Source organism: Pogona vitticeps, chromosome 3, assembly GCF_051106095.1.
Source record: "Pogona vitticeps strain Pit_001003342236 chromosome 3, PviZW2.1, whole genome shotgun sequence".
NCBI lineage: Eukaryota > Metazoa > Chordata > Lepidosauria > Squamata > Agamidae > Pogona > Pogona vitticeps.
The window spans coordinates 49,417,430-49,445,069 of NC_135785.1; the positions used below are offsets into that span (position 1 = coordinate 49,417,430).

Here is a 27,640-nt window from a genome sequence, read left to right on the forward strand (position 1 = left end):
GGCGTTGCATCACGGCCTCTCCCAATTTGAAGAGACCCTTGCCCAGCAGGCCGAAGCAAAGAGGCAGTCTCGGAAGCAGCAAAATCATGGAGCTGGACAGGGGACAGATTGTATTTGTCCTCATTGTGCCAGGGATTGTCACTCTTGAATTGGCCTTCTCAGCCACACTAGATTGTGTGTCCTCCATACAGAGCACCTTACCATAGTCTCTCGAGACTGAAGGATGCCTACGATAGGATGTATACAGAAATGGACAAAAAGGGGCCTCCGCAGCCACAGATTTTCCTCACTTTATTGGACGTTGCCTGTGTGTTACTAGGGCATTTAACGTGGAGATACCACGACAGTATTTCCAGGCGTAACTCCACCAGACGTGGTGGAGATGAGAGATAAGAGCCGCCTCGCATCCTTCCCGCCATTCCAGGGCCGGCCCACCAGGGGGCGACCTGCGCCACGGTGGCTCCGCCGCCCGTCCCTTTCTCGCCCTCCTGCCGGCGCCGCAGACCGCTTGTACGGCGGCGCGGGAGACGCTAGGTGGCGCTGGCCGCCTAGCTCCTCACCGTGCAGCATGGCGGCAGCGGCGGCAGCGGCGGCGGCGGGCGCTTCGCAGCCCCAGGCCGGGGCCACCGCCGCTGCCCCTACGGCGGCGGCCGAGGAGTCGTCGGACAGCGAGCCGGAGCAAGAGCCTGGTTCCCCGCAGAAGCTCATCCGCAAAGTCTCCACGTCCGGCCAGATCCGCCAGAAGGTGAGAGCTGTGGAGGTCGGGCCTGAAGGGGAGGGAGGGAGGAGGAGGAGGAGATGATGGCTCCCCAGCCCCCACCCGCTTTCCCATCCTCCATTTCATTCCCCCCTCGTTCCTTTCTAGGCTCCCTGAGGCTAAACCGTGCCATTCTGTGGGGCCTGGGTGCCTTCTAGACCCTCCTTCAGGCAGCCCCCCTTGTCACGCAGCCTCCGACGAGCTGGCCTTTGCTCGTGAAGCCACCCCCAACCTCCACCCCCCACCCCGGGGGTGGCCCCGAGACCGCACTCTTCCCTCATCCCCCACCCCACCCCTTTCCTGCTCCTAGCCGACCCCGCTCCGGCCCCGCCATCCCTGGCACTGCAGGGCGCCTTGCAGCTTTTCGGAAGCCGCCAGCAAATTGCCTGGATTGGGGGGGGGGGTTCCCTCCCATTCCCCCCCCCCAGCTCGCCACCCACTCTCCTCCCCGCGGGCCCAATCCAATTGGCTTAGTCGCCCAGCCAGAGGGGTGGGCGAGCACAAATGAGCCATGGGAGGGGGTCTGCAAGAAGCTGGCATTGCCCCCTTTCCCTGGCCAACGTAGTGGTTGGGAGCGGCTTGGTGGGCATTGCATTGAGACCAAGCAAGCAAGCAAGCAGAGGTAGCTTTGGGCAGCCTCTTTAGCCGCCTCTGACTTGGTCTTTGGGCAGGAATTGGAATTGGGGCCCTCGAGGCCATTAGTCGGTGTCGCTTCACCCCCAGGATAGAGGAGAGCTCGCTGGGGTTGCAAGCGCTGGTGGCCCTTGTTCTGAGCATGGGAGGGGGAATGTTGGCATGAGGAGCCCCCACCCCACCTCCAGCCATTCCTACCAAGGAGTAGCCACTTTCTGTTCAGCTGGGCTCAGCACGAACATTGCTCTCCAACTAGCAATAGTGGTGCTCTGGATGTGGTTGTAACCACTGCCTTCTTCAGAGACAACATAGGCAAGCAAAGACAGTGCCTGACAGTTGCTGCCTTCCTACTCTCTGGATGGGGATAGGGCCCATTGGGTCTAAGGCAGGAAACATGTCCACATTCAGGTGAGGGAATAGAGGCCGTAGTTGCTGCCCTGTGCTACCCTCTCATTATGTTAGGTAACAGTGGCGTGTCCTACATCTCCTGGTTGGGCTGCCTCAAGACATTTTACTGCCTGAGGCCAAGCAGCCAGGGGCAACTGCCTGCTGCAGAGTAGCCACGCTATTTTAGTGCCAGAAGCAGAAGAATCCCAAAGTGCCTCTGAAAGGGCAGTTTGTACCCTCTTCATGACAACCCAGATCACTTGTCTGAGTGACTTCCTTCCTCTGGCTAATGGTAGGTCTGACCCTGCCAATCACCCAGATAGGCTAGATAAGAGATAAGAAATTATAAGAGATAGCAAAGAGTTGCCTCTTTTACTTCCCCTTTGTCTTCTCTGTTTCATGTAGCAAAAACTTGCCAAATGACCTAGAAATAACATTTTTTACTGCACTGCTGCCCTAAAGCAAAGGTGAATGGATTTCTCTTATCACCCGCTTTCTCTCTGTGTTGATGCATATAAGGAGAGAGTGAAACAGCAGTTGGTGAGTCAGGGAAGGAGCTGTTGGTTGGCTTCCTTCCTGCGGGCAGTCAGGATTGTGCACGACAGAAATACCGTTTGTGTGAATGAACAAGAGGTGATAGTAGCAAAGAATGATGATCTTCATTTGCATATTACAAGCAGGCAAGCAATCAGTGAGGTGGAAGTGAGCAAACCAACTATATGTGAGAGACGACCATGCACATACACATTGATTGACAAGCAATGTCAATCTCCTGCTCCTTTAGCAATTTGACAAGCTGAAGCCAATAATAATGGTGAGTGAGTCTCACCTCTGTACTGCGGTGGTTCGCTGCAACTGAGGACAATGGATTAGCTTGTTTCATGCACCTGAAGACAAGCAGGTTAGCTTACAGAGTGCATGACAGGCTTCTGTCTGTATGTATATGGTTTCAGTATCTTCCTCTTGTTCTCACATTGCTTCACCTGACTTGGCCCCTTTCTCACTTGGTCATAGTCTTTCTCATCAATTCAGGCCATGTTGGGTGAAGGTAATTTTGCCAGCAAGAAGCAAGCATCCATGCATGGCTGGATATCATGTGATAACAATGGCTAGATGAGACTGGCTAGGTGAGGATGAGAAGAACCAATCTTGGAATTTGGTAGGAATAGTAGCAGGGGGAGGGATCTCCTTTGCCTGTCAGGGGAACTGGCCCTACTGATCCCTGCTGTCTGAGTGGTAAAGAATTACACCCTCTACAAGGTGGAGCTGGATCCTAGTGTCCTTGCATCCTAGAAGAGAGATGGCAAGTGAGTGGTTAGAGGTGGCTATTCCTTGCATTTGCCATTTGCTCACTTCAGCTTGTGAATGAATTTACAAACCCTGCTTGTGCTCTCAAACTACCTCTCAATAGGCTTCATTTAGACATTTGTGGCTACAGGTTCTGCTGTGTGACATAGCTGGCTAGTTATTGATTCTAGTAGATTTTCTGAAGGTGCTGGGGTCTTGGCTTGATTCTTGTTTCCTGCCTCTGTGTTTTTGACAGGTTTAATAAAATTTTACATGCTTTATGTCTCACTCTCTATCTCTCCCCTGCCTCAGAATTGCTTAAATGGTACTGTGCAATTTTCCTAAGGCTCTGCAATTTCCCATACCATTGCAAAGAGTTGAGTTTTCTCTGTTTTCTTGCTTGAAAAGAGAATAGAATTGTACCCTAGGCTTTAAGGTTACCATTTGAGTCTCTGTTCTGTATTTTGAAGCTTAAATAAAGCTACCGCTGTTTTGGCAGGGATACAACGATTACTTTGAATGATAGGCTGCAATTCAGCTTGGAAAGTTTTCCCAGTTGCTACATCTCCCTGCCAGGAAAGCCTTCCACATAGAATCTCTGTATGTTGTAACACCATTAACAATAGCTTTACTAGAAAAAAGGAAGTGATCTTATCAGAAGTGGCGCTAGCATCCTTGATGAGTCTGCAAAGTAAGAGTAAGTTTGTGCTGCAGATTGGGAACCTAGCATCTGAAGTCTTTGCTGTGAATATTATATGAATCATATGATAGACTTTAGGTCTGATGTGCATTGAAGATGCATTCAGTACCAGAGAAACAGTGACTTATGTGCATGTCATAATCTAGCTAAAATATGCCAAGGCTGCCAGTTGCAAGGACTAGTGTAGACTTCTCAGTACTTGAAGAAATTAAGGAAGACTTTGTATGTTCAGAATTATGTTTCTGAGTGACCCATATTTTTTCCTGTATCAAGTTTGGTTTCAGATAGAGCATCCAGTTTTAATTTGCAGTACAGTGTTCTAACCTGCATAAAGTGGTATTCAAGTGATTGGTATTCAAGCCTCATAATACATGTAGTCAAGCCTACTATTGAAATACTTTCAAGCAGTTCACTAGTGCTTGAGAATATTTTCTTCTTAAATGTTTCATATAATCATGGATAGTACACTAGACATCATGGAATGTTTTGTTATTGCATACTTTCTACTGTTAAAATAGGCATTAACCTCTTTTGTATGTGTCAAATATGTTGTTTATATTTTGGAGATGGACAGTAATGAATCTCCAAGCAGAGAAAATATTTGAACTTTATTGTGTGATGGACATTTGAATAGTACACTTTAACAATTTGTTTAAGAACTTGTTAGTGACCCTTCTAGGAACAGGGAAGAAAAGTGCATCATATTCGTAGCAAACTTCAGAATGTTCTATGTGTCTCAGCATTGTTGTGAATGAAAAAAAGAAGAGCCAACCTTTCAAAACATTAAGATGTTCTACTGGCACAATTTTTTAGGTACAGCATTGATGGGTACCTTGTATTTTATGATAGTTCAAATAAGGCTGAACTCTACTATGAACTCTCTTTTAATCACTTGTCATGCTTTGCATCATTTCCTACGTCAATGTGACTGTAAGAAGCCCAAACACTCTGCTTGTGCTATGTGAATATAAACATTTTAAGTACAAGGATTATAAACAGAAATTGTGTACAGCCATTAAGCTGCCATTGCTTTAATCTGTTGAAAATCTTTAGCTGAGTGGTATCAGATTCTCAAGGCAACTGAGGATATTTCATTCTTTCTAACTTTTGGTCACTGCCATTTCTAATCAGAAGTTGAAAGGAAGAATAAATGCACAAACTGCACATGTATCATAGCTGTTTCTGACATTTTGAGAGTTTATCTTCTATAATGTCCATTCAAGCATGAAGTAAACAGAAGTACTTTCCAGGACTTCACGTTTTCTGGCCCAAACATTTTGTTGCTGCTTCTTTGGGTAGAGTAGCTTAGGGATTTGTGCGGTTGTCCCCTATTTAGCCAGCTTTCCAAATAATTATATTAAAATACTTTTACAAAGAAATGTGGGGTTGAAGTTAATAGAGATAAGCAAGCCGAAAGACAGACATGAAAGCACATAAAGTTACATTGTATTTTGATGCATGTAATTCAAAGAATTAATGAACAGTTATCATTGTCTCATAACTTTGTCTGCCTGACACTTATAGTTCCGCCAATTAATAAACATTTATCACTGTCCTATAAATCTGAATTCCTAGAGACTAGGCTGTTTTTTAAAAATTAGATTCAGTCATTCAGAAGTCTTGAAATATTATTTGTTTTCTACTACTTGGCAATATGGTATTAGTGTGTTTCGGCTCTCTTACCATAGTGGGGGGAAAAGAGAAATAATGAGAAAATCCCAATAATTTTGCATACATATAAGAAATAAAAGCTGATTCAAGAAAGGGTAATTAAGTATTAATCCTTCAGAAAATTGCTACTACTGATGAAGTCTTTCCTACGCCAGCTGTTTTCAATAGACTCCCCTCCCCCTGTCCTGCAGCCTCCAGTGGCTTCCTGACCATGAAAGTGATTCCATGCCTTTGAGACTTTTGGGGGAGGAATCGGAAATGTTTCATTTCTGAGAAATCACCATGGCTTATGTCATCATTAGCTTTACACAGCATAATTTACAGCAACAGGATTTTAGCAAATATGTGTCATGAAAGTGTTTAGAACAACATGTACTGTACTTCCTTTACTTAAAAAAATTAAAAGAAAGAAGCAGAGAACACTATTCCAGACATAATAAAATGTTCATGTCTTATTGTGGTATTTGCCTACTCATCTAGTTAGACAAAATTTAACTATTTTTCCCACTAAGCTTAATAGGGCACTTAGGTATTAATAACAGTACTTACAGAATTACTTGCATTGCTTAATTTAGTTCAACATGAGGCAATTTGGCATTCATTAGTTGCTAATAATAAATTTTATTAAACATTTTAGACATTGAACATTTTCTGTGGAAGAATTAAGCATGGGACAGTTTTCTACTTCACATCACTACAGGTAATGTTGGACTAAAACTTCCTTCATTCCAGATGGTTTTGATGGGAGTTGTAGTCCAACAACATTTGGAGAGTCAAATGTTCCTCACCTCCATTTTAGACTAAGTCCAAGCGGTAGCCTCTCGCTGTGACTGAAATATTAAACTGGATGAAAATAGGCTTTTTGAAGAAAACTGATTTCAAGTATTCTAGCTTAGTATCAGATGTGTTGTATTACACATTTTATAAATTAATTATGTTAAGTACGAAGGGTAAAACTCTGCTACGAATTTCTTCCCTGAGCCATCAGGAGGGACAAACTGTTTGAATGCTACATTGTTAATACAGTAGTTGCTTTGGGTGCCTCTCTCTTTTTAGTACAGAGAGGCTGATATGGATACAGTGGTGCCCCGCATAGCGACGTTAATCCGTTCCGGATTAATCATCGCTATCCGGAAACATTGCAATGCGGGCGGGAAAACCCCATAGAAATGCATTAAACTTCGTTTAATGCGTTCCTATGGGGCCCAAACTCACCGTTATGCAAAGATCCTCCATAGCGCCGCCATTTGCGCCGCCTCAGTAAGCGAGGAAATCGCGCGAAAATGGTTGCGGTGGCCATTTTGGGCACCCGGTGGCCATTTTGGAACCGCCGATCAGCTGTTTTAGAAACATCGCAATGCGAAGATCGGTAAGCGAAACGCTTACTGATCATTGCAATGCGATGTTTTGCCCATTAAAACATCGCAATGCGATCGCATTAGCAATCTCAAAAAATAGATCGCTATGCAGATTCATCGTTAAACGGTGCGCTCGTTATGCGAGGCACCACTGTACATAGAAGCCTGACTTCATTGATCTCATGGTTGTACAGTTTTACTAACAGGAGTAATTTCTACCAGCACTGCTGTTCCTGAAAATATTAAAAGGAGTCATAAAATACAGCTTAAAAGATTATTAGACTTGCCACTTTCAAATGTTTTTGTGTATTTTTGGACTGTGGATTTTGATGTAGTATATTTAATGACCACAGCTTTGGTACATACAGTTTGTGCAGCATAGAGATGGTGTCTGCATGTGTTGCAGTTATCATGTGCTTGGTGAGCACTGCAGTGTGCTTGCTTGTACACGTGCATGCACATACACACAGCAGTCAAATTATTGTGTCCCAGCATGCTGCATACCACCTGGTACTTGTGCTTTGGATAACTGCCTAGACATATGTAGTATAGCAAGTAGTATTCCACTACCTGATAAAATCAGCAACATGTTTCTTTTACAATTAGAATGTTTCAAGATTGTGTAATAGGTAGAAAGATGAAGTGATAGAAGCAGGTTAAAATATCTGATCAACCAATGAATTTTGCCAGTAGTCTTTTAGCCTAACAGGAGTAAAGATAATTAATGCACTGCTGGATGGCCAAATGGTTTAGGTCTCTGGTTGCAGAGCTGGAGGTTGGGAGTTTGAATCCCCACTGTGCCTCCTTGACACAGGCTGGACTTGATGATCTATAGGCTCCCATTCATTTCTGCAATTCTAAGACAATGATGATCATGATGATGATCATGATGATGATGTATTATATCCAGCTGAGCAGCTGTCAAGAAAGCAGAATATAAATAGAATACTAAATTATGTACAGTACTAAATGAAATGGTTATGGCTTAGATATGAAAATATTGAGAACTGTGTTTTAGACGCATTGGTTCTTGAATTATAATTCAGGAAATGGAACAGATTATAGTATGTGATATATGAAATTATAATAACTCAACCATATTTCATAAATCCATTCCTTTTGTTTATATGACACATCAATGCTCTCAAAATTTGTTGAAATAACTGCTGGCTTTGATTCCTAACTGTTCTCTATGTTGGATTTGCTGGAGCTACAGGACTGACTTGAGAATAATACACTTCATAAAGATGAAAGGACTTGGTGGAAAGCATATTGAGAAATAAATGCAGTAGTTTGGCCAGGCACTGCTGAACCCATAGTGCGTTGTATGATAGTTTGATATGACTTTGGCTTTATTCTGCATTTTGAACAGATGTGAGAGGAGTACATACTTTAAACTGCTGTACAGAATATAAGAATGTAAAGTGGTTTGTCCAACTCAGTACTATATAGTTTGACTGGCACTGACTGAGATCCTGTGAAGAGGCTTTTCCCAGCTTACCTATTGGAGAACTAGAGATAAATTTAGTCATATTCTGCATTCAGATGATGAGTTGTGTCCGTGAACCTTGACTGTAATTAGAGGCTGAGAGTAGGACTAGATTGAGCTTTAAGTAATTGAGCAAGGCATACCTTATCTTTGTATGTTCTGCTTTTTAGAGAGGAAATTGAAACCAGCATCACCTACCTTGCAAAGTTTTACTGATAGCTAAAATAAAAGAGTACGAAATATATAATGCATTAAAAACAGATGAATGAATAAACACAAATCAGAATTTTCTAACTAAAAAAAAATCAGATCTTAATTATGTTGAATAATGCTTTACAATCTATACCGTTTTTGCTGTTTTATTATATACTCCTTTTCTGCAGTTTGAGTTGCTATTTTAAGAAACCCACCTACTTTACTTCACTACTTTGCTGTCTTTCTAAAAGCCTAGTTTACCTGTGGATAATACTGTAACAGGATGTGGTGCGGAACAATAGGGACTTGACATCTAAAAAATAGTAGACAGCTGAAAATAGAACTGTGAACCATAAATTAGTTCAGATTGTATTTGTTCTTTGAACTGCTATGAGTTGTTGAACAGGGCTGCAAAATGAGATACGCAGTCATATATTTGCCCCAGATTTTTCTTAAATTGTTCTTCTGACCGGGTCAGCAGCATTCAGGATTTGAAAATGGCAAGGATGGCAGGATTCATATTTAATTATACCAAAGTCAGGGATCCACACTGATTTGAGGTTCCAGCCAAACCATTATTTGTAGCTGATTGCCCATCTTGGCTTCCCATTTACTCAGCATGCTGCTTTATAAGTTCATTTCATGGCACTTCAACCTTTTGATGCAGACCTCTGTCCTTAACTGATTTCTCAAGGATCTGTGAATGTATACATAATAGTAAGCCACAACTTGCAATAATTACAGTTTGAAAACCAGCTTCAAATCAGGTGGTTTCAAATCCAGGGAGAGCAGAGTTAGAAGAGTAAATAGGCCTCTTGCTCTAGAGATTTCCTTTTTCATGGGACTGGAGAGAAAGTATGTGAGCATGGTTGCTAATAATTTAGTTTGACAATATAGTAGGGTGAAGCTCAAGTTCATCATTATTGTTTGGTCTGATTGTTTTGTTTAAATCAGTTGAGAAAGATAAGAAAAGCCTTTTAGGGGAAAGGAGAAGAGCTGAGAAGTTAAACAATATTATCTTACAAGTAACAAATTTGGAGGAAAACATTTGTTTGTTTCCTAAAATTTATTGGCCAGTATCCTCTTGCCTAGCTTCACTAGTGATGGAGGAATGATGTCACCACAGAATCAAGTCCCTACATTGATTCTGAGTTGTGTGCAACTTTGTCCTATTGTGCATTATGTGCAACCTGAAATCAAACCAGGGATTCTTTAATTGTCCATCTGTTGTTGCCAGTGTCATCTGTTCCCCTAAACTGACATAGCTATGCAACAGGATTTTATCTATTAACAACTGTGTTTCCAGAAGACATTCTTCTTACACACCCTTTAAATTCATTTAATGTGTGCTAGGATGTATGGCTTCTGTATTGAGACAGTCTAAACAGCCACATTGTCTAGTTATAGCAGGCCAAAAGTTAGACATTAACTGTAGGTTCAAAAATAAAGAGGTATATATTGCAAGGCGAAGTAATATTTCCTTTTTGAAAGTGGACAGGTCAACATTGGCTGGCTCATGAAGTTAATGACATAGTTCTTTAAAAATAACCCTTCTACACCCTCATCCAAGTCATTAATAATAATATTAATAAATATATTTTCCAATAAGTCTTGCGTTTTCATGGTGTGCCCAAAGTACAATCTCAGTTTAGTTATTTTTCCATGTAGAGTTCAGGTTTGGTTTGCTCTAGCACTCATATATTTTTCTTGTTGGTGGCCCATGGTATCTGTAAAGCTACCAACACCATATTTCAAATTACATCTCTGCAGAAAGATTTTGCAAGCCAGCCAGATCTAGGTATACCCTCAGTTATAATATTTGACTAAAATATGGGCAGAATCCAGCCAAATAGGTAAGGTGGCAGCCCTGTTTTATCTGGCTCCAGCTGTAGCCTTAGTTTCATGTATGTTTGTCTTTTAAATATAACAACTTGAAACAAGTGGGGAAATAAGTACTTCAGCAAGTGTCCCTCTAAGGTGTGTGCCTGTGTGTGTGTGCGTGTGCGTGTGTGTGTGCGTGTGCACAGCTGTGCCCCCTTCCTCACAGTGTTCCTCCTCCTCCATGCACCCACAGCATCGGTTTTCAGCCCCTTTGGTTCTGGTCAAAAGGGAATCCCACATGGGGAGCAGAGTTGCATACGTGAGAGGTAGAGCACCTCTCAGGAGGACTGAATATTAAAAGGAATGTTGTACTTCAGCATTCATGTTGCTTTTTAAACAGTTAGCTTTTTAGCCAGAAACTGTGCTGTCAGTGACTACCAAAAGGGGACTCCATATCATCCAATGCCAAGATCCAAATGGTTTTATATCATGTTAGTCACTAATTTCAGTGAATTCACCAGTATTCCTTTTCCAGTAGCAGACATCATGGAGGAAGATAGACTCGACTCCATCTTTGGCATCCTCAGTGGATGGAATCAGGGGACAGAGACATGAGAAACCAGCCTTGGGCCAATGGTGTCAGCTAGGCCAGATGAAGCGGGACAGGACTCTAAAACAATTGATTAATCCATTTCCAAATTTTGTAGACCATGTTTATTAAACTTTTCAACTGTGTTTTCAACTGTTGGTCTTCCATCCCAACAGGTTTGGGTTCAAGAATGAAGGAGAGACCCTCATTTGACCCAGTCAGGACTGGTGGGACTCACAGAAACAAAGAATGTTAGCAAATGTTGGTCAGTTTTGAGAAGAGAATTAATAAAATCCATAGAGAAGAAAATATTTTATTTCACAAATGGTCAGCTTCAGTTTTCTGTTTAGGCAAGCTTTCCCTTAATAACTGGTGGGCTGAGAGGGTTTTTTAAATGAATGGTTGTTTTAAATGAATGTTGTTTTAAATGTGTTTTAGTATTGATTTTGTTTCTGTTTTCAATGCAAATGAATGAATGAATGAATAAATGAATGAATGAATGAATGAATGAATGAATGAATGAATGAATGAATGAATGAATGTATATTGCTTAAATTAAAAGGTTTGTTAACATACAAATGAACAACAAAACAGCATCTCTCTGAGCTGTGTTCTGGAGACAAAATAGTATTGGAAGGGATTTGAATAGTCCTTTTCTTATGTTTAGGGCAGGAAACTGATCTGTGATTGCCCACTGAGCCATAAAGGAAGTCCACAGAACATACATCAGGCTAAATTAATTTTTTTCTTATGAAAATATTTTCTTTCTCTTTTTCTACAAGTAGCAGTAAAACATCAATTCAGACAGTACTATAACACACTGAAGGACTTCATTCTGTTTCTTCCCTTGACCATAATCATTGTGCTGGCCAGCTAATGTAACTGCATTACTGGATGCCTCATTAATACTATTTGTAAGGCAACATAAGAAAGTTTCATTTAGATTTTGACATAGGGTGCGCAACAGCCATGGTATAGGTGAAGCTTGATTCTGATTGCCATCCTTCCTAGTTAATTTAATTTGTATTTGCATTTGCACAGCATTTCCTCTAGTTTCCAAAATATATGACTTCAGTTTACATACCAGAAAGAAAACAAAAATCAGACATTAATAACAAAATTACATTAAATATTTAATTAAAAATAGTATTATATGTTTGTACATTATCAAATATGTTACTTGACATCAGAGGTCACAAACAATATTGGATACATTCTGATTTTTGATATGGAAAAATTCAGATGTGAAATAGCACCATTTTTAAAATTGCTGTTGTCAAATCTTGGTATCTAACAAAATGTATTCAAACTGAAATCAAACAATTTAACTGATATTTATGACACTACAAAAATAGTTCTGCTTACCATAAATTTGGTGAGTACCTAACTGTAAGATAATATTTCATGCATCTGAAGAACTAGAATCTACTTTCTGAAAGCTTACGACGTGAGAAATTTGTTAGTCTTTAAGATGCTGTTAGATTCTGCTTCTGCTGTGACATTAATTGCCATCTCAAAATTGTTACCTATCCATGGGTTTCTTCTAAGATTATGTGATATTTAGCAGTAATCATTTGTTGTTGATAGAAAGCTAAGTTGGTAATAGCTTGAGAATTAATAGGTATCAGTTATAAGCCATCTATAAGTCTTTCTGTTGAAATGGAATTAAGAGCTAGGATGTTACAGTGACAATATTTGTTGAGCTTGGATATGGGAAATTTTTGCTCAGCTGTGATGCTCACTGACTAGTAACTTGATTCAAGTGACAACCTCTTGGCCTGCTTACTTCCTTGTTTTGAGGATAACACACAGCTTTAGACATCTTTAAATATTAATAGACATGCTGATAGCTTGGGTGCATTTCCAGTTAGATTTTCTAAAGTACTGTTCACTGTGTTTATGCATACCCCGTCACTTGTATTTGAATGTGACAAAATAATTATTTAGTCAACAGTGATTGTTGACTGCAGGGTTAATTTGTAATGCAGGGATGGGCAATGTCTAGAACCCCAGTTGCCATAGACCTGCACCCCAGGACCTTAGAGGGCAGTGTCTCTCCTAAATATTTTTTCTTTTCTATCAGAAATCTCCCTTTTACACTACAATGGGTACAGAGAGCAATTTTGCCATTTTTTTGCTGTCTCTGAACTGTTTTGATTTTGAAAAAAGACTCTTCCTAGCCTGAAGCAGCTGAGAGGGTCCTCCAAAACAAGACAAAATACTTCTCCCCAGAGAAGGCAAGGGAATTTTAAAAAGAACAAGAACAATGTTTTGGAAATGAGGGGTCTCTGGAGTAGCCCAGTGTGCTGTGAGGGTGCATATACTGCACACAGACATGGGGTTGGTGGGAATCAGGGAGCTTCTTGTTACTGGTAACAATCACTTAATAGGATTATCTTATATATAAAACAAAGTATGCTGCTTATATAGTGCTTAAAACACACTCTGAGTGGTTTACAATTGAATTATGCAGGCTACATTTGCCATCTTCCCCAGCCAGCTGGGTACTCAGTTTATCAACCTCAGAAGGATGAAAGGTTGAGTCAACCTCCTTACCTGAGCCCAGGATTAAATTTGTTTTGTGGGCAGAGTCTTCACTGCAGTACAGCAGTTTAACCACTGCACCACAAGACAGAATATCATGACAGTAGCCAGGACCTCATGAATCAATAGTAATAAACTAAGAAAGCAGAATATCCTTTGACCTTGAGGATTTTTACTGTGAAGAACAAAAAATGCAGTGCTCTTGAAGCCCAGTCTCTTGGGGCACATACAATATAGACTGCTTCTAGACTTCTGATTATAAGAGAGGCAAGACAGCAGTTTATCATTCCTGCAACTGCCTGTTCCTGCTTTCAGTCATTGTATCCTTTGCGTGCCACATAGTATTGAATTGCTGACAGAGCAATTAGTTTCTGGATTCTCTTGGGGGAGATAGACTCCAAAAAAGTTCTGTTTGTAAATGAATTTTTTGATAATTATTTTAATCTGTATTTGTATGTATTCCCACAAATGATGCAGTTATTTAAAATCTCATCACTTCAAAGAACAGTTAATACAATAATTAAGAAAAACACTGTTATACTAGATCTGTTCATTTTTGTGTGAAAATATAGGACTAGAAGTTTTTACCTTTGCCTTTTTGCTTTGGATCGTTGCTTATACTTGATGTAAAAAAATGTTATATGTAAACTCTTAGTTCTTTTGTGAGTTGTAAGGGGAGGAGAAAGGATTGCTTTCAACTTTTACTATTTCCTCAGAACTCATTCAGAAGCATCTCCACCATTGAAAAGACTTAGAAATATGCTTGCTGGGAAATGAACATCAAGCTGGAAAAAAAACACAGCAATGTCTGGAGAGGGGGGTGGGGGAAAGTGCTATAAAGTCATCTTGATCTTATCTCCGGCCCTTTCCGCCCAAACCCACCAAAGTCTTTACTAAGCTGTCTGTCTATAAATAGAACAGCAGCTCTCTTGCAGAGATGGGCAGCTGTAAACTACAGGCTTATTCTCTCTTTGCCCCTCCCTCCAGCATCTGCCCTTGTGCAAGAGGCAGCAGAACAGCTATGTAAGGGGTTTTGGGTTTTTTGGGGGGGAGTGGACTTTCATGTGTAAATCACATACCTGTGCAGCTCCTATAGCTGGTCTTAGGCTGGAAGATGCCTTGGTTTATCATTTACTGGAGGAGGAGCATAATGGAAAATTTTGGGAGTGGATTTTTTATTGGGGGAGCAGCATACTGACAGCTTTTGGGGGATGGCACTGATGTCTTTGAAAAAGGATTCTTTAAAAGAAATGGAGGAATGCTTATCATTGTCACAGGTGAGTTTGTACTGTAAAAGTGAGTGAGCATCTTGATTGAACTGGAAATATTTGGGATAGAAGGACATGGGAAGACAAAATGGCATGCATAAGAGTTGAATACATGGTATTAGCGTTAAAAAGTTGCGATTAAACTGGAGACTGATGAAATGTAAAATCATACTGCCACTCTGCTGTTGAATTTGAAATGTTTTACTAGATGCATAGATAAGAAACCTTGAGAAAACAAGCTTAGTTTTATGATTGAGGATGTGTCCACCTTTAAGGGCTGATAATTCTTTCTGTCACTGCTCTTCATATCCAGAATCATTCAGCTTTTGCTTCTGTTTTTACTTCTCATTTCTATGTTTACCACTCAGGGCTTGGTTGTATTTGCACTGTTTTTAGCTCTGTGGAATATGCAATAATACTTTACTATTTCTTCCTTGAAGAACCAAAAGCATCATTTATTTTTTATTCTGCACGTGAAACTTTGGGTTCCAAAGAGGCTTTTTAAGTTTCTTTAGATAGCTTCACCTGAAGTCATATGTAGGACCGCACCTTTAAATATTCTCCAGCTTTCTACGCATTATCCCTTTTTTATTCCTGGTCAACAAGGTTATTGTCTATTAGGCCTTGGTGAAGAATGTGGGGTATGATTATGTTGTATCCATGGCAGGGTCAGATCTGCTTTAGCATCCCAGGGTCAGATCTGCTTTAGCATTTTGGACATTTCCGTAACTTTGCAGAGTAATGGAACTTGGAAATGGCAGTTCCTGTTCTTTGTCCCTTTAATCACATTCATTCAAAGGATTTTTTTCCACTTCACATTTCCCTGGGGAGTAGCAGTTTTATTGATTAGAACTTTTCTAAATCTATTGGAAGGCACATGTTGTATTATTCATTTGAAGGAGGGGCTAATAGGACATGTGCAGATGGGTGGGAGGGAGAGGAGAAAGTGGTTCATTCCCATCTCTGATTTTTACTGAAGGTAGAATGACAGAAAATTTACAAATATTAATTGGATAATTGTTTGTTGTTGTTTAGTCATTAAGTCGTGTCCGACTCTTTGTGACCCCATGGACCAGAGCACGCCAGGCCCTCCTGTCTTCCACTGCCTCCCGGAGTTGGGTCAAATTCATGTTGGTTGCTTTGATGACACTGTCCAACCATCTCGTCCTCTGTCATCCCTTTCTCCTCTTGCCCTCACACTTTCCCAACATCAGGGTCTCTTATTGGATAATAGGAGTAGTCAGTTACCTAGCTTTCAGGTTACTGATGTATTATGAGGTTATGAGGAATTAATATACTTTCTCTAAAGAAGTGATTTTGGATAGAAGCAATACTTTTATCCAGTTTATTTCACTTTTTAATGGTTTATTACTGTAATAACATTTTGAGGATCCATTCTCTAGTGATTTTTATTTGCTATTTATTTATCTACTTAAAATATACAGTATATTGATTCCTCTTCAGGCCATCCTTTCCTCACTACTGGAGCTACTAATTCTTCCTTTCGTTGCTCTGAAAAGTTTGTACTGAGTAGTGTTCTGACTTCAGTCATTTCTTGTTTCTTCACTAAACTTGAGAATTTGGGGAAAAAATCAAGTTTTTCTGTGCAATTCCACTGAGAGTAATAAAACAGTCACGGAGTATTCCACTGTTTTCACTTTCTAATTCAGGTTATCCTGACTCAGAAGGAAGAGGGATGTTGCATAGTGAGTTTTAGTAGCATTCCTTTTATAGCGTTTTTCTCATTGTTGCTCAAGTCATAATTTTATCAAGGAAAAATGTGAAAATCAAGAATAACATTAATTCACAAGCAAACTGTATATAATGTATTCTGTACTTGTAAATGAGGTACCAAGTATGATGTATCAGACAGAGTGAAGGACTAGGACTCTAAAGACCAGCAGTTTAAATCCCCACTTGGCCATAGAAACTCATTAGAGTGCATGTGTGGAACTAGTAAAACTTTTCTTTAAATATATTACTTAACTACCTTGAAAGCTCAGTTAGGACTGCTATTTTATTTATTTATTGGACTTATATACTGCCCCATAGCGCTACAAGCACTCTCCGGGCAGTTTACAATTTTTAATTATACAGGCTACACATTGCCCCCCCAGTAAGCTGGGTACTCATTTTACCGACCTCGGAAGGATGGAAGGCTGAGTCAACCTTGAGCCGGCTACCTGGGATTTGAACCCCAGGTCGTGAGCACAGTTTTTAGCTGCAGTACAGCATTTTAACCACTGCGCCACGAGGCTATAATTCAGTTCTTACTTGACTGCACGCAACTAACTAATAACTTCTAAATGGGCACTAGCACAAACAAGGATCACTTCCAACCAACCAGGAAAATAAGTTGGAAAGCAATCCCTACCCCAGTTTTACTGGAATGTTCATTTTCAAAAAAACAAATGGCCAGGGATGGTATTATGCAGACTGGCTAAGAAGAAAATTAGATACAGCCTAGTAATGATTGTAAGCTTAGCCATTTGGAATACCTTTTTAATGTTTTTAAAAAATACAATGAAATCTTGGTTTATTGCATTCTTCATGCCATTATAGTGGGGTATCAGTTTAGCATAGTAATACAATAAGTTTAACATTGTACTTTGATTCTTATGCTGTTGGTAATTATTCTGCATATGTTCAGAATGATCAAACAGACAATTTTACACAATTATTGGACTCTCTTTTTCTTTTAATACGTTCCTAGACAGGACTGAATGAAATATTGAAGGTGCCACCTCCCTTAACGGTGGATTTAATGGAGCATTTAAACTTCAAATTATGTAGTGTGCTGCTGGCCGGAGCTGTGCATTTGATGAAAAATTAACACTGAAGCCTTTGCTTTCCATTTTAGGTTTTCATCTGCCTTTAAGATGCTTGTAATTTAGTCTTTAAGGTGCTACAATGTCTTTTTTTTTTTTTTTTGCTTTTGTTTCGTGTTTCTTGTAAAAATCCTTGAAAATATATTACTGTATCTTCCTGTATTTATTATCTTTCTTCAGCTGGGGCAGCAGATGTATCCACTAAATAACTAGATGAATATGGGCTAAATATAGCACTGTAGTTTGTATATAATATGTGAAAGAAAGAGAGAGGCCAGCTGTGAAGCAGTGAAAAAGAAATCCAGAACTCTGTGTAGACAGATTTGGCACTTCAGTCTTGGGAAGTGGCAGCCAGCCAGCCAGCAGTGAGTCAGAGCCAAGAATATATTTAAAAACAAGAAACCAAATACAAAAGATATTCCTGCCTTTTTATTGCAGCCCTCCTCACTGCCTTAAATATGCAGATCATTTCCTGTTGTAGTCAGATGCTGATAGCTTTACATTAGGAAACCTGCTGTGTGGTAACTTTAGTTGAACAAGTGAGATCAGAGTCCTCATTGAAGAGGACAGGGCTCTGACCTCAAGATTTTTATACTTTTTGTGTCTTCATTAACATTTGATAAGATCACTTGGACAGACCTGAGGAATTGTATCCTTACTCACACTAGGATATTATATCATACACACAGGAAAGGAATCTTTGCATTGTGTCTTTGACTTACGCTTACTGCGCTTAGATGCAGATAAATTTGCCAACTCAATTTTATGCATATGTTAGGCATTTCCACTAGAGGGCAGTCGAGCAATAAATATTTCTGATGAATTTGGCACTTTTGTCTTCTCTTTTGGGGTGATGAGGTCGGCAAATCAGTGGGTTGTATCTAAATACTAATTTTCTTGCCTTCTAGACTATTATAAAAGAGGGCATGCTAATGAAACAGACCAGCTCTTTTCAGCGCTGGAAGAGACGATACTTCAAACTGAGAGGACGAACTCTGTATTATGCCAAAACTGCAAAGGTATGTTATGAAGTGAGCCCATCAAATCCTAATACACATTACTATTTATTCTTTATTTCACTCCCAAGTATTTTTGTTCATTAGGATCAGAAACATTATTGAACAAAGTTGCCAGGATTCTGACAATGTGTTGTAAGGTAAAAGGTTCAGGTTCCCCTTGACATTTAGTCCAGTTGTGTCCGACTCTAGGGCACATCCCCGTTTCCAAGCCATAGAGCCAGTGTTTGTGTGAAGACAGTTTCTGTGGTCACATGGCCAGTGCGACTAGACACGGAACGCCATTACGTTCCCGCCAAGGTGGTACCTATTTATCTACTCGCATTTTTACATGCTTTTGAACTGCTAGGTTGGCAGAAGCTGGGACAAGCAACGGGAGCTCACTCCGTTGCGTGGATTCAATCTTACGACTGCTGGTCTTTGACCTTGCAGCACAGAGGCTGGTCTGCGGTTTAATGCGCAGCGCCACCACGTCCCAATGTGTTGTACTGGCCATTAATTTGGTATTTTGGACAATCTTTTAAAATCGCAGCATAAGATTGTGTCACAAAAACTGGCATCAAATTTATATGTGTGTTAGGAATAGGAATTTTCTGTGTGTGGAAGCAGGACCTAAATTGTTAAAGGCAAAGATTTATTTTGCATAATGCAGGTGATGCATACACAAGGTCAGGAAAGATGCAGGCATCTTCTGCAGTTGATTTTTGGAATCACTTGTCTAGTTTTAGCTGAAACTATGTGAAATGGTAACTAATTAATCTTCTATGGTGGTCTGCAGATGAGTTCTAGGAATTCGTCTATCCCAAATTCTTAAAAAAATAGTCAGACATTTATAATCAAAGGGCCTCCTGTTCTTACCTTGGAGAACCTGACAGCAGCTTATTTCTTTGGGAAGAAATAGATTTTTGTTGCTATGGGAGGTTCTCTGGGTATGCTGCTTGGCCACATTAAGACCTGCCCCATAGAGCAGTGATTAGAGAAGGGCTGGAGAGTCATAGCTGGTTTGCTTAGAAGCTGCTGTTCAGGTTCATACCTTGGTCTCATAAAACTAGGGTAGAATTACATCTGTTTGGTGCCATTAATAGGATATTTTGGGCCTATAAACATGCCCTTGATAGCCTTTGATCATTTAGTTTATCCTGATAGTGAGCAGTCTAATCCTAAATGTTGAGATCTGGTAGGAGCCAAATCTTTCTCAGCATAAAATCCACCCCCTGAAAGCCCCCTCTGGCCTCACAAGGTAGGCCAAACACTCTTTGGAAATCCAGTCACTACAGTATCTGCAACCAGTCAGAAATTCCTGACCACCATGATAGGCAGACAATCAAGCCTCATCATCTCCTTCATGGACACCATTCTGCCAGTGTCACCAATTCTAGTTATGGGTTATAGGTTGCCTTGCAAGCAGCCAGTGTAGTCAAGACAGTCATAGTCTTGACTCATGCATCTTGGATATTTCTGGTTCAAATCCCATATGCAGAATTTTGGTTGTTGGTTCTGTACTGGCATATCTTTTCTGGCAGACCAGATCTACTGTCTGATCTCAAGGTTAGGAGGAGACTTGAGGTCCATGATCTGTCAGACAGCACTTTTCCGTAGCAGAGCATGTTAGGAAACTTTCCCTCATCTTAATTTCTTCCAGCCCGAAAGAATTCAGGTTAGATTTACATTATCAGTGCTTCCAGAAATCACTAATAGTGTGTCAAATCTCATATTCTATGTACTGTAATTGATCTGCCTATTAATATAATTGATTGGCTGATGGATGGTTTTTGTTTTCCAGTCAATCATTTTTGATGAGGTGGATCTGACAGATGCCAGTGTGGCAGAATCCAGCACTAAAAATGTCAACAACAGCTTCACGGTATGAATATTTCACACCATGTCCTGTTATATTGTCATTCTTTGCTCTCGCTATGCATATTGTGTTGTTGGAAAGTATTTTTTCCACTCAGAACTGTCTCACAGATGAAAAAAAACCAGAGTGCATACCAGCAGTTGAGGAAAAGAGGAAAACCTTTCCCTGCCTTCTGCTTTTCTACTTTAGTCCCCCATCACCACAGTTTTTGCTTATTAGACCTGGGAACAGTTTTGGACTTATAGTGACAGGAAAATGTGAGTATTGCAAAGTAAAAATATTGGGCAGGAATAACCACAGATAACTGTTTCTTTTACCCTACAAACTATGCCTTGCCCTACCACTTCATATGATATACAGTAATGGTACTGTGTATGGGTATGGCTTTTTTTCTCTTTTGGGAGGGACTCCAACTTCCAGAATTTTCCAGGAATCCTTCAGACCGAATCCTGACAGTTCCAACTCACAGATACATATCTATATTTCATATACCTAGAATAGATTCTGTCTTCCAGCCTATCTCAAGCCTATTTTCTTTATAAAAAGGAAGCTGCCCCAGTTCCTCCTGGGAGGCCTTTGTGGGAGATGTAGTTTATTTGGAGCCCAATTGACAACAAGACTATACTTCCCACAAAGACCCAGATCTCCCAGGGAGCACTGGAACAATTTCGTTTTTGTACAGGAAGTAGGTCTGAAATCATGGAAGATAGGGCCCATTCTGTTCCAGGTGAGTGAAATACATCTCTTTGCGGGTGGTGTCTGTGGGCAAAATCTATCACATTTCTGTCTGGGCAATTCTTTGATAATTCCAGGAGTTGGAGTCTAAAACAATATGGGCACACAACTAGTACTATGAATTCTCTATTTGCCACTAATTTTTTAATGACCATGTATCAGACCATGCAATTATCAATGAAATATCCTAACAACATAAAGAAGACAGGTAGTCATGGATTCTGAAAAAAATATTTAGAATTTGGCTATAAGATACATAAAACACTGAGCTGCATTTCTAGAACAAGATTAAGTCTTTCCCTATTGCTATAAATATTGGGCGGCAAGCTGTTTCTTGGGTTATTCAAGAAACAGAAATAAATATGCATAGTAGACCCATTTGACCTTAATGTCTGGAAGCTTGGCATCCAAGTAGGGCAAAAGGAAAATATTTTTCTAGTTTTTGGCCAGCTAAGAACATCTTGCAAATGTGTGTTATAAAAAATGTCTAGTGAGTGAAAAGGTTGGCCAGTTATTTTTTTTTAACTCTTCACATACCACATTACTGGAGTTCTTTCACTAGTTTCTGCATAACCTGTAGCTTTTCATTTAAAAATGCAATTTATTCTTTGCATCTTTGTTGCTCTGTTATCTTTAGAATTCAAAGGTGCACCGAACTGAAAATTTATATCTGGTTTAGAATGCAGTGAGAAGTGTATTAAGAACTTGTTGCTTACTTTGTGTTGCTTTTTAAATTTTATTTTATTTATTTATTTTTGCTAGCATGGTATATCATGGTATATTCATCATACTTACATCATGTGTATAAGTGGAGCCAATCTTGTAAATATTTTTAGTGCAGTGATTGGAAGAAACATCATGAAGTCTTTTCTGATGTTAATTTTGGGAAATATAGCTTCTTAATGAGTTAATGTAATGTTGTTGATGAGTGTGAGTGGCCCCACACTCCCCTCCATGAAGACGCAGAGAGCGTTTGCAGGAACAGGCTCTTTTATTGGATGAATGCAACTGTGACAGAGCCAGCGTGGCTCAACAACACTTAGATAGTTTTATGGGTGCCAGGGAGTTAACTGGACTCCCAAACTGCTTAGGTCAACAGGAAGGTGAACAACAAGGGTGTTGAATGCAAGCACACAACAGTTTTACTGGGAGGAGTGGAGCCCCACCTCTACCAGTTCAAGGACATTTCTCAGGTGGGCAAGGCTCGGAGTGCTACAGCAAGGATGTTGGATGCAACCAGTCAACTGTCCCTTGGCGCCTTCCTCAACTACTCCCACTAGCAGCAGCTACTCCACCTTTGAAATACTCTTCCTTGGAGACAAAGCCAAAGTCTATGCGGCCATGGCTAGCAGTGTAACGAGATGTAGGAGGAGGCTGGATAGCAAGAGGAGAATCTGCTGGCTGGCATCAGGAGTACTGCCTATGAAAATCTGGTGGTTGAGCCACTTTCCCCTGCTGCTTCCTCTACCAGCAGTGTACCCTGCGCTAGTTCGCCAGCTGTTTAGCTTTTCAATGTCTCGCCTCAGCGGACTCAGACTGCTTCTTCCAGTGGCACAAAAATCTCCTCTCAATGCCTGGTGTCAGGGTCCCCGTGACAATCTCCCAACCAGCTGTTGAGCACTCCAGCAGCGCTGGTACCTCCTGGGCCTCAAATACCAGTCAGCAGTGTCCACTCAACACGCCCGGCTTCCTCATTGCTCTGCTCCTTAAATCTCCACACACACCCCATGTCCACACATATACTGTAGCCTCTAAGGTGTCTACACCGAGTAACCTTTGTTACTCGGATGCTTTTGAACTGCAACTTCCAGAAACCCCAGTCAGCACAGCTGGTGGTGAAGGCTTCTGGGAGTTGCAGTCCCAAATTCCTGAGTAACCCAAGGTTAAGAACCAGTGGTCTACATCACCACCCCAGTCCACAGGTGAACTGCAGGTCAGGAATCTCACCCTTACTTTTAGGGAGGTGAAAAGCCTACTCTCACTGGTAGGGTGAGCAGGGCTGGTCCCACATGACCCTCCCTCCAAGTGGATGTCCACCATGCTGTCTCTGCTGTCCCACAATTCCTGCCAGGAAAAGTAGTCCACATTTGAGTTTGCCAGCCAACATACCCTTTAATTTTCAGCACTGCTGGGCAGGGCAGTGCCTCTCTCAGGTGTGATTTTTGCCCCTGCATGCGCACACGGCTCTGCTCCACTGTGCACAGGGTTCTGTCGCAACCAGAACCAAAGGAATTGAAAACAGTTGCTGCCCAGAAGAGGAAGAAAGCTGTGTGAAGGGAGGCGAAGTTGTACACATGCGTGGCTTTGGGGGAACCTTGTTGCTGGTTCTGCAACAAGGTTGCAGACCTTCTGATATTGCACCTGGAAGGCAAAGGACTGCAAGACTAGATACATCTGCTTAACCTGGGGTTCAAGTCCTTCATCCTCTGCAGCCACTGCAAGGGTGCATGATCCATTACCAGCAAAAAGGGGGCACCCAGAAGATAGCACAGCAGAAGGTCGCCCATTTAATAGCAAGAGCTTCTCTTTCTATAGCCACATACCTTTGTTCTCTGGGTAAGTTTTCCTCTGAGGAATAGGATTTGATGCTCCCCTGTTTTGGTAAGTAGGGCCAGAACAGCCTCCAGGTCTTGTTTCGAGGCATCCATAAATGGGATGAAAGGACTTGTTAAAGTCAGGAGTTTGAGAGACGGTGGCAGAACAGAGTCTTTATTTCAGTTCATCAAAGGCTCATTGCTCTTTATCACCCAGCAAACTTCCTTTGGAGGTCCTTTTTGAGTAAGATAGTTAAGGGACAGCAGCCTTGACAAAATGGGGAATAAATTGTGTATAATATTCTGCAAGCCCTGGGAAGTGCTGCAGTTCCTTCTTCATCCAAGGGCAGATCCAGGAGAAGACCTTGGTAACTTTGTCTGCTACTTGCTTCATCTCACCTCCTCCCACTATGACACTCAAATAATTGCACTGGCACCTGTGCCATCTTACATTTGCCGTCAGCCCAGCCTTCTTAGGTGCTTTTAATACTGTCCACAGGTGTTGTAAGTACTCCTCCCAAAACTGAGTAAAGATAGTGTTGTCATCTGTGTAGGCAGTGGTGAAATCTTGCACTGGAATAAGCATCTTGTCCATGAGGTTCTGGAAGGTGGCCATTGCCCTGTGTAGACTGAAGGGCATGAATGTGAACTGTACAGGTCTAAAGAAGCCATGAAGGCAGTCTTCTCTGTATCAGATAACCTTAGGGGAATCTGCCATTAACCCTTAGTGAGATCTAGGGAGGAGAGGTACAAAGCTTGCTCTAGCTTCTCAATTTTTTGTCCGAGGCATAGGATAAGTCTTCAACATTCAGATCAAACTTCAACATTCAGTTTTCCCTTAGAAAATATATACAAAATTGGACATTTCCATCTGGCTTGGGTATCAAGGTGGGGTGACTTCTCCATGGGCTCATGGATGACTCTATAACTCCCTTTTATGTCATAGACGTTACTTCATCTGTGATTACCTGGCACATCTGATGAGCCTCTGAATGCAAAACCGTAAAACGTTGCATTGTCAATGCAATGTGCACCCTGCTTGGTGGGCAAAACATCAGGGAATTATGCCTTGAGACACCGCAACTGTTGATGCTGCCCCTTGGCAAGCCCTCCTCAAGAACCCTGTGAGCTCTCTTTACCTGTAGGGCCACCACTGCCTCTGTCCCCAGCTCTACCTCTTCGGCATGACCGTACAAAGCCTCTTGGTCATGCCACTGTTTGAAGAGGTTAACATGGAATATCTGTAAGGATCAGTGCCAGTCTGGCATACGGACCTCGTAGTTAACCAGCCCCACTTTCCTCACCACCTCAAAAGGACCCTGCCATTGAGCAAACAATTTGTTGGTTTCTGAGGGTAAAAGCAACATGACTTTCTCCTTTGGGATGAACTCCTTTGGAGTCATGTGGGCAATAATAACACTTCTGTGAGGCTTGAGCTTATCCCAAGTGCTCCTGAGCTAACACACTAATGGACCGAAGCTCTCTCTCATATCCAACACCTGCTGGATTAGACTTTGAGTGGAGTCCTCGGCCACCTCCCACTGGTCTTGGACTAAGTCTAACATTCCTCATGGTCAGCAACCATACAGGAGGTTGAACGGGGAGAATCCAAGTGAGTCTTTTGGGACTTCCCTCATCACAAACATCGGAGAGGGTTAACATAAGATGCCACTGTGTGGGGCAATCCTACAACAGCCTCTACAACATAAGAGTTTTAAGAAAGCACTCAACCAGTCCACATGTCTGAGGATGGTAGACTGGGGTATGGAGCAGATGGATACGTAAAAGCTTCCTGTAATGGCTGCCTGAAGAAAGTAGTGCCTTGATCCATAAGAATAGCCTCTGAGAAACCTACTCTTGCAAAGAGCTCTATCAGTTTCCTGGCTAACATTTGAGCTATAGTGGAACGCAAGGCAGTCCCCTTGGGATAGCAAGTAGCGTAATCTATTACCACTAAGACATGTGTATGCCCACCTGCTGACTTGGGCAAGGGTCCCACGATATCTAAGGCCACCCTCTAAAAGCTTATTCCTCGGAGGTGTGGGAACTAATGGAGTGCCTGGGTTGGGCTTTCTGGCACACAGGACAGGACCAGCAGTACCTGTCTTCCTCTGAATAAAGACTGGCCAAAAGAGCTGCTGCAGTATTTGCGCACTTATTTTCTCAGAGGCCAAATAGCCTGTTAGCAGTGGGTCATGAGCTAACTTCATTGAAACCTAATGTAAACACTGGGGGGCTACTAACTTGGCTCCCTGGTAAATTGGCTCAGGATTTATCCAATAAAGCAACTCTTTCCTTAATTTAAATCCCAGTTGGCCTGCTGCAGTAGTCCCATCAGTCTTGGCAGCTACTAATGCTTATGATAGAACCGTGTCTTCCTGCTGCCAAGCCCTAACTTGAGCTCAGACTACATTTCCCAACTCCACTATTTGCTCAGTCTCTCCCACTGTGGCTAGTGCCACTTTCAATTTCCACATCAGCTTTTCCATGCTTTTTTAATTCCTTTCTAATAGCATGGGATGTGATAATCCTGGCACCAACCTCACCCTTAGCCATTGTCTTTCTTTTCCTCTTGTAATCCAGATGTGAGTACAGTAATGGCACAGAGCTTAACATCGCTGTGAATACAGCAAACTTTCATCCAGTCTTCCTGGGGCCAGTCCATCTGACACCTAAGTATGGTAGGATAGTGCTACAACCTGTGTCTATAACGCCATAACGCACCAACTTTTGACCAAAATGTCTGTCTCAGCCTTCCCTGGCAATGCTGCATACCTGCATAGTGGTAATGTAGGCATTAGCCATAGCGCAATCCATAATGGGGCACTCCTTGCATACATGGCTTTCTTGGGAGGGTCATCTCCACACCCAAAAAATTAAATTAAATTCAAAGTATATTGACATTTTTTTGCTTCTCAAATTTTATCTGGTAGAGGCAGATTTACAGCCCCCCTAATTATGTATTACAGTATTGCATTAATATTAGTAAATTAGAATTATAATATGAAAAATATATTTTTAATGTACTTTCTTTTACCCTGTTAAAATGCCTGTCTGTGCAAATGTGGCAGGGGTCACAGGTTACTTGACTATTATAAAAGGGGGTTGCAAATTGGAAAAGGTTGGGAAACACTGCTCTAGAATAATCACCAAAAAAAAAAATCCTTGAAATGCAGTTTACTGTGCTTTATGAATGATTTTTAATGTGGATATTTTCATATTTACTTTTTGATAATTAAGAGATTGTGCAAGAGAAAGCTCTGGATACCTTCTAGAGTTGGCAGAATGGTTAGCTTGCTCCCCTTATGCTGGTGGTACTCTGAAAATGAATATATCTACTTTTGGGAGTAGTATGTCAGCAACAAGGACCAAGCTGTCAGTAATAATGCTTCTTACCTTGGAGTTATAGGATTAAAGTCTAGACTGCTAAAGAGGTGGAGCTGAAACTCCTGGAGTCTTCATATACTCCCTTCAATTGGGAAGTACCTCTTAGGTCTACTTGCAGACAGGAAACAGCATGTTTTCACAGTCAGTGCCTGCCCTCTGAGTTTACTGCCAGCAAGTACAAATCTATCTGTGCTCCTCGAGCAGACTGCTAATCGGCTTGTACAGAATTGAACTGAAGTCTCAGGAAGTGTCTGAGTGGACGAATAATCCTATTAATGATTTCAACGAATCTCTGGTAACTTGCTTGCTGTTTAAAACAAGAAGACATAGATGAGGAATAGTGAGTGTGAGGCGGTAAGATTAAAACAAGACCAGAGGAGTGGGCTAAAAATACCAGACGCTGCTGAGGACTGTGGCTGCTCTCAAATAAGAGTCCACCAGGAATTCACAAACTCTGGAGTAAGGCTATGTTTCTTTTTTCCTCTTTTTTCTCTTGTTTGCAGTAAATTAGTAATAGTGACATGTCCTGATGGTTTATACTGTTGTATAATTAAATGTTTTGTAGAGCTGAAAGTACGTGGGA

The 27,640-nt window shown here is 41.3% G+C and overlaps 1 protein-coding gene across 3 annotated transcripts in view; it reads left to right on the plus strand.

The window, feature by feature from the left end:
- The first annotated feature begins 565 nt into the window (after positions 1-565).
- DGKD (diacylglycerol kinase delta) overlaps positions 566-27,640 on the plus strand; it is an 81,836-nt gene continuing 54,761 nt past the window's right edge. Inside the window, exons 1-3 of one of the 3 annotated variants that reach the window (XM_072995771.2) lie at positions 566-745; positions 18,436-18,546; positions 20,327-20,407. In XM_072995771.2, coding sequence (XP_072851872.2) covers positions 569-745; positions 18,436-18,546; positions 20,327-20,407 — 369 coding nt within the window. In that variant the 5' untranslated portion in view covers positions 566-568. Of the gene's footprint in view, positions 746-14,368; positions 14,709-18,435; positions 18,547-20,326; positions 20,408-27,160; positions 27,517-27,640 lie in introns of those variants that run through there. The other 2 variants (XM_072995772.2, XM_020787390.3) reach the window with 2 other exon arrangements.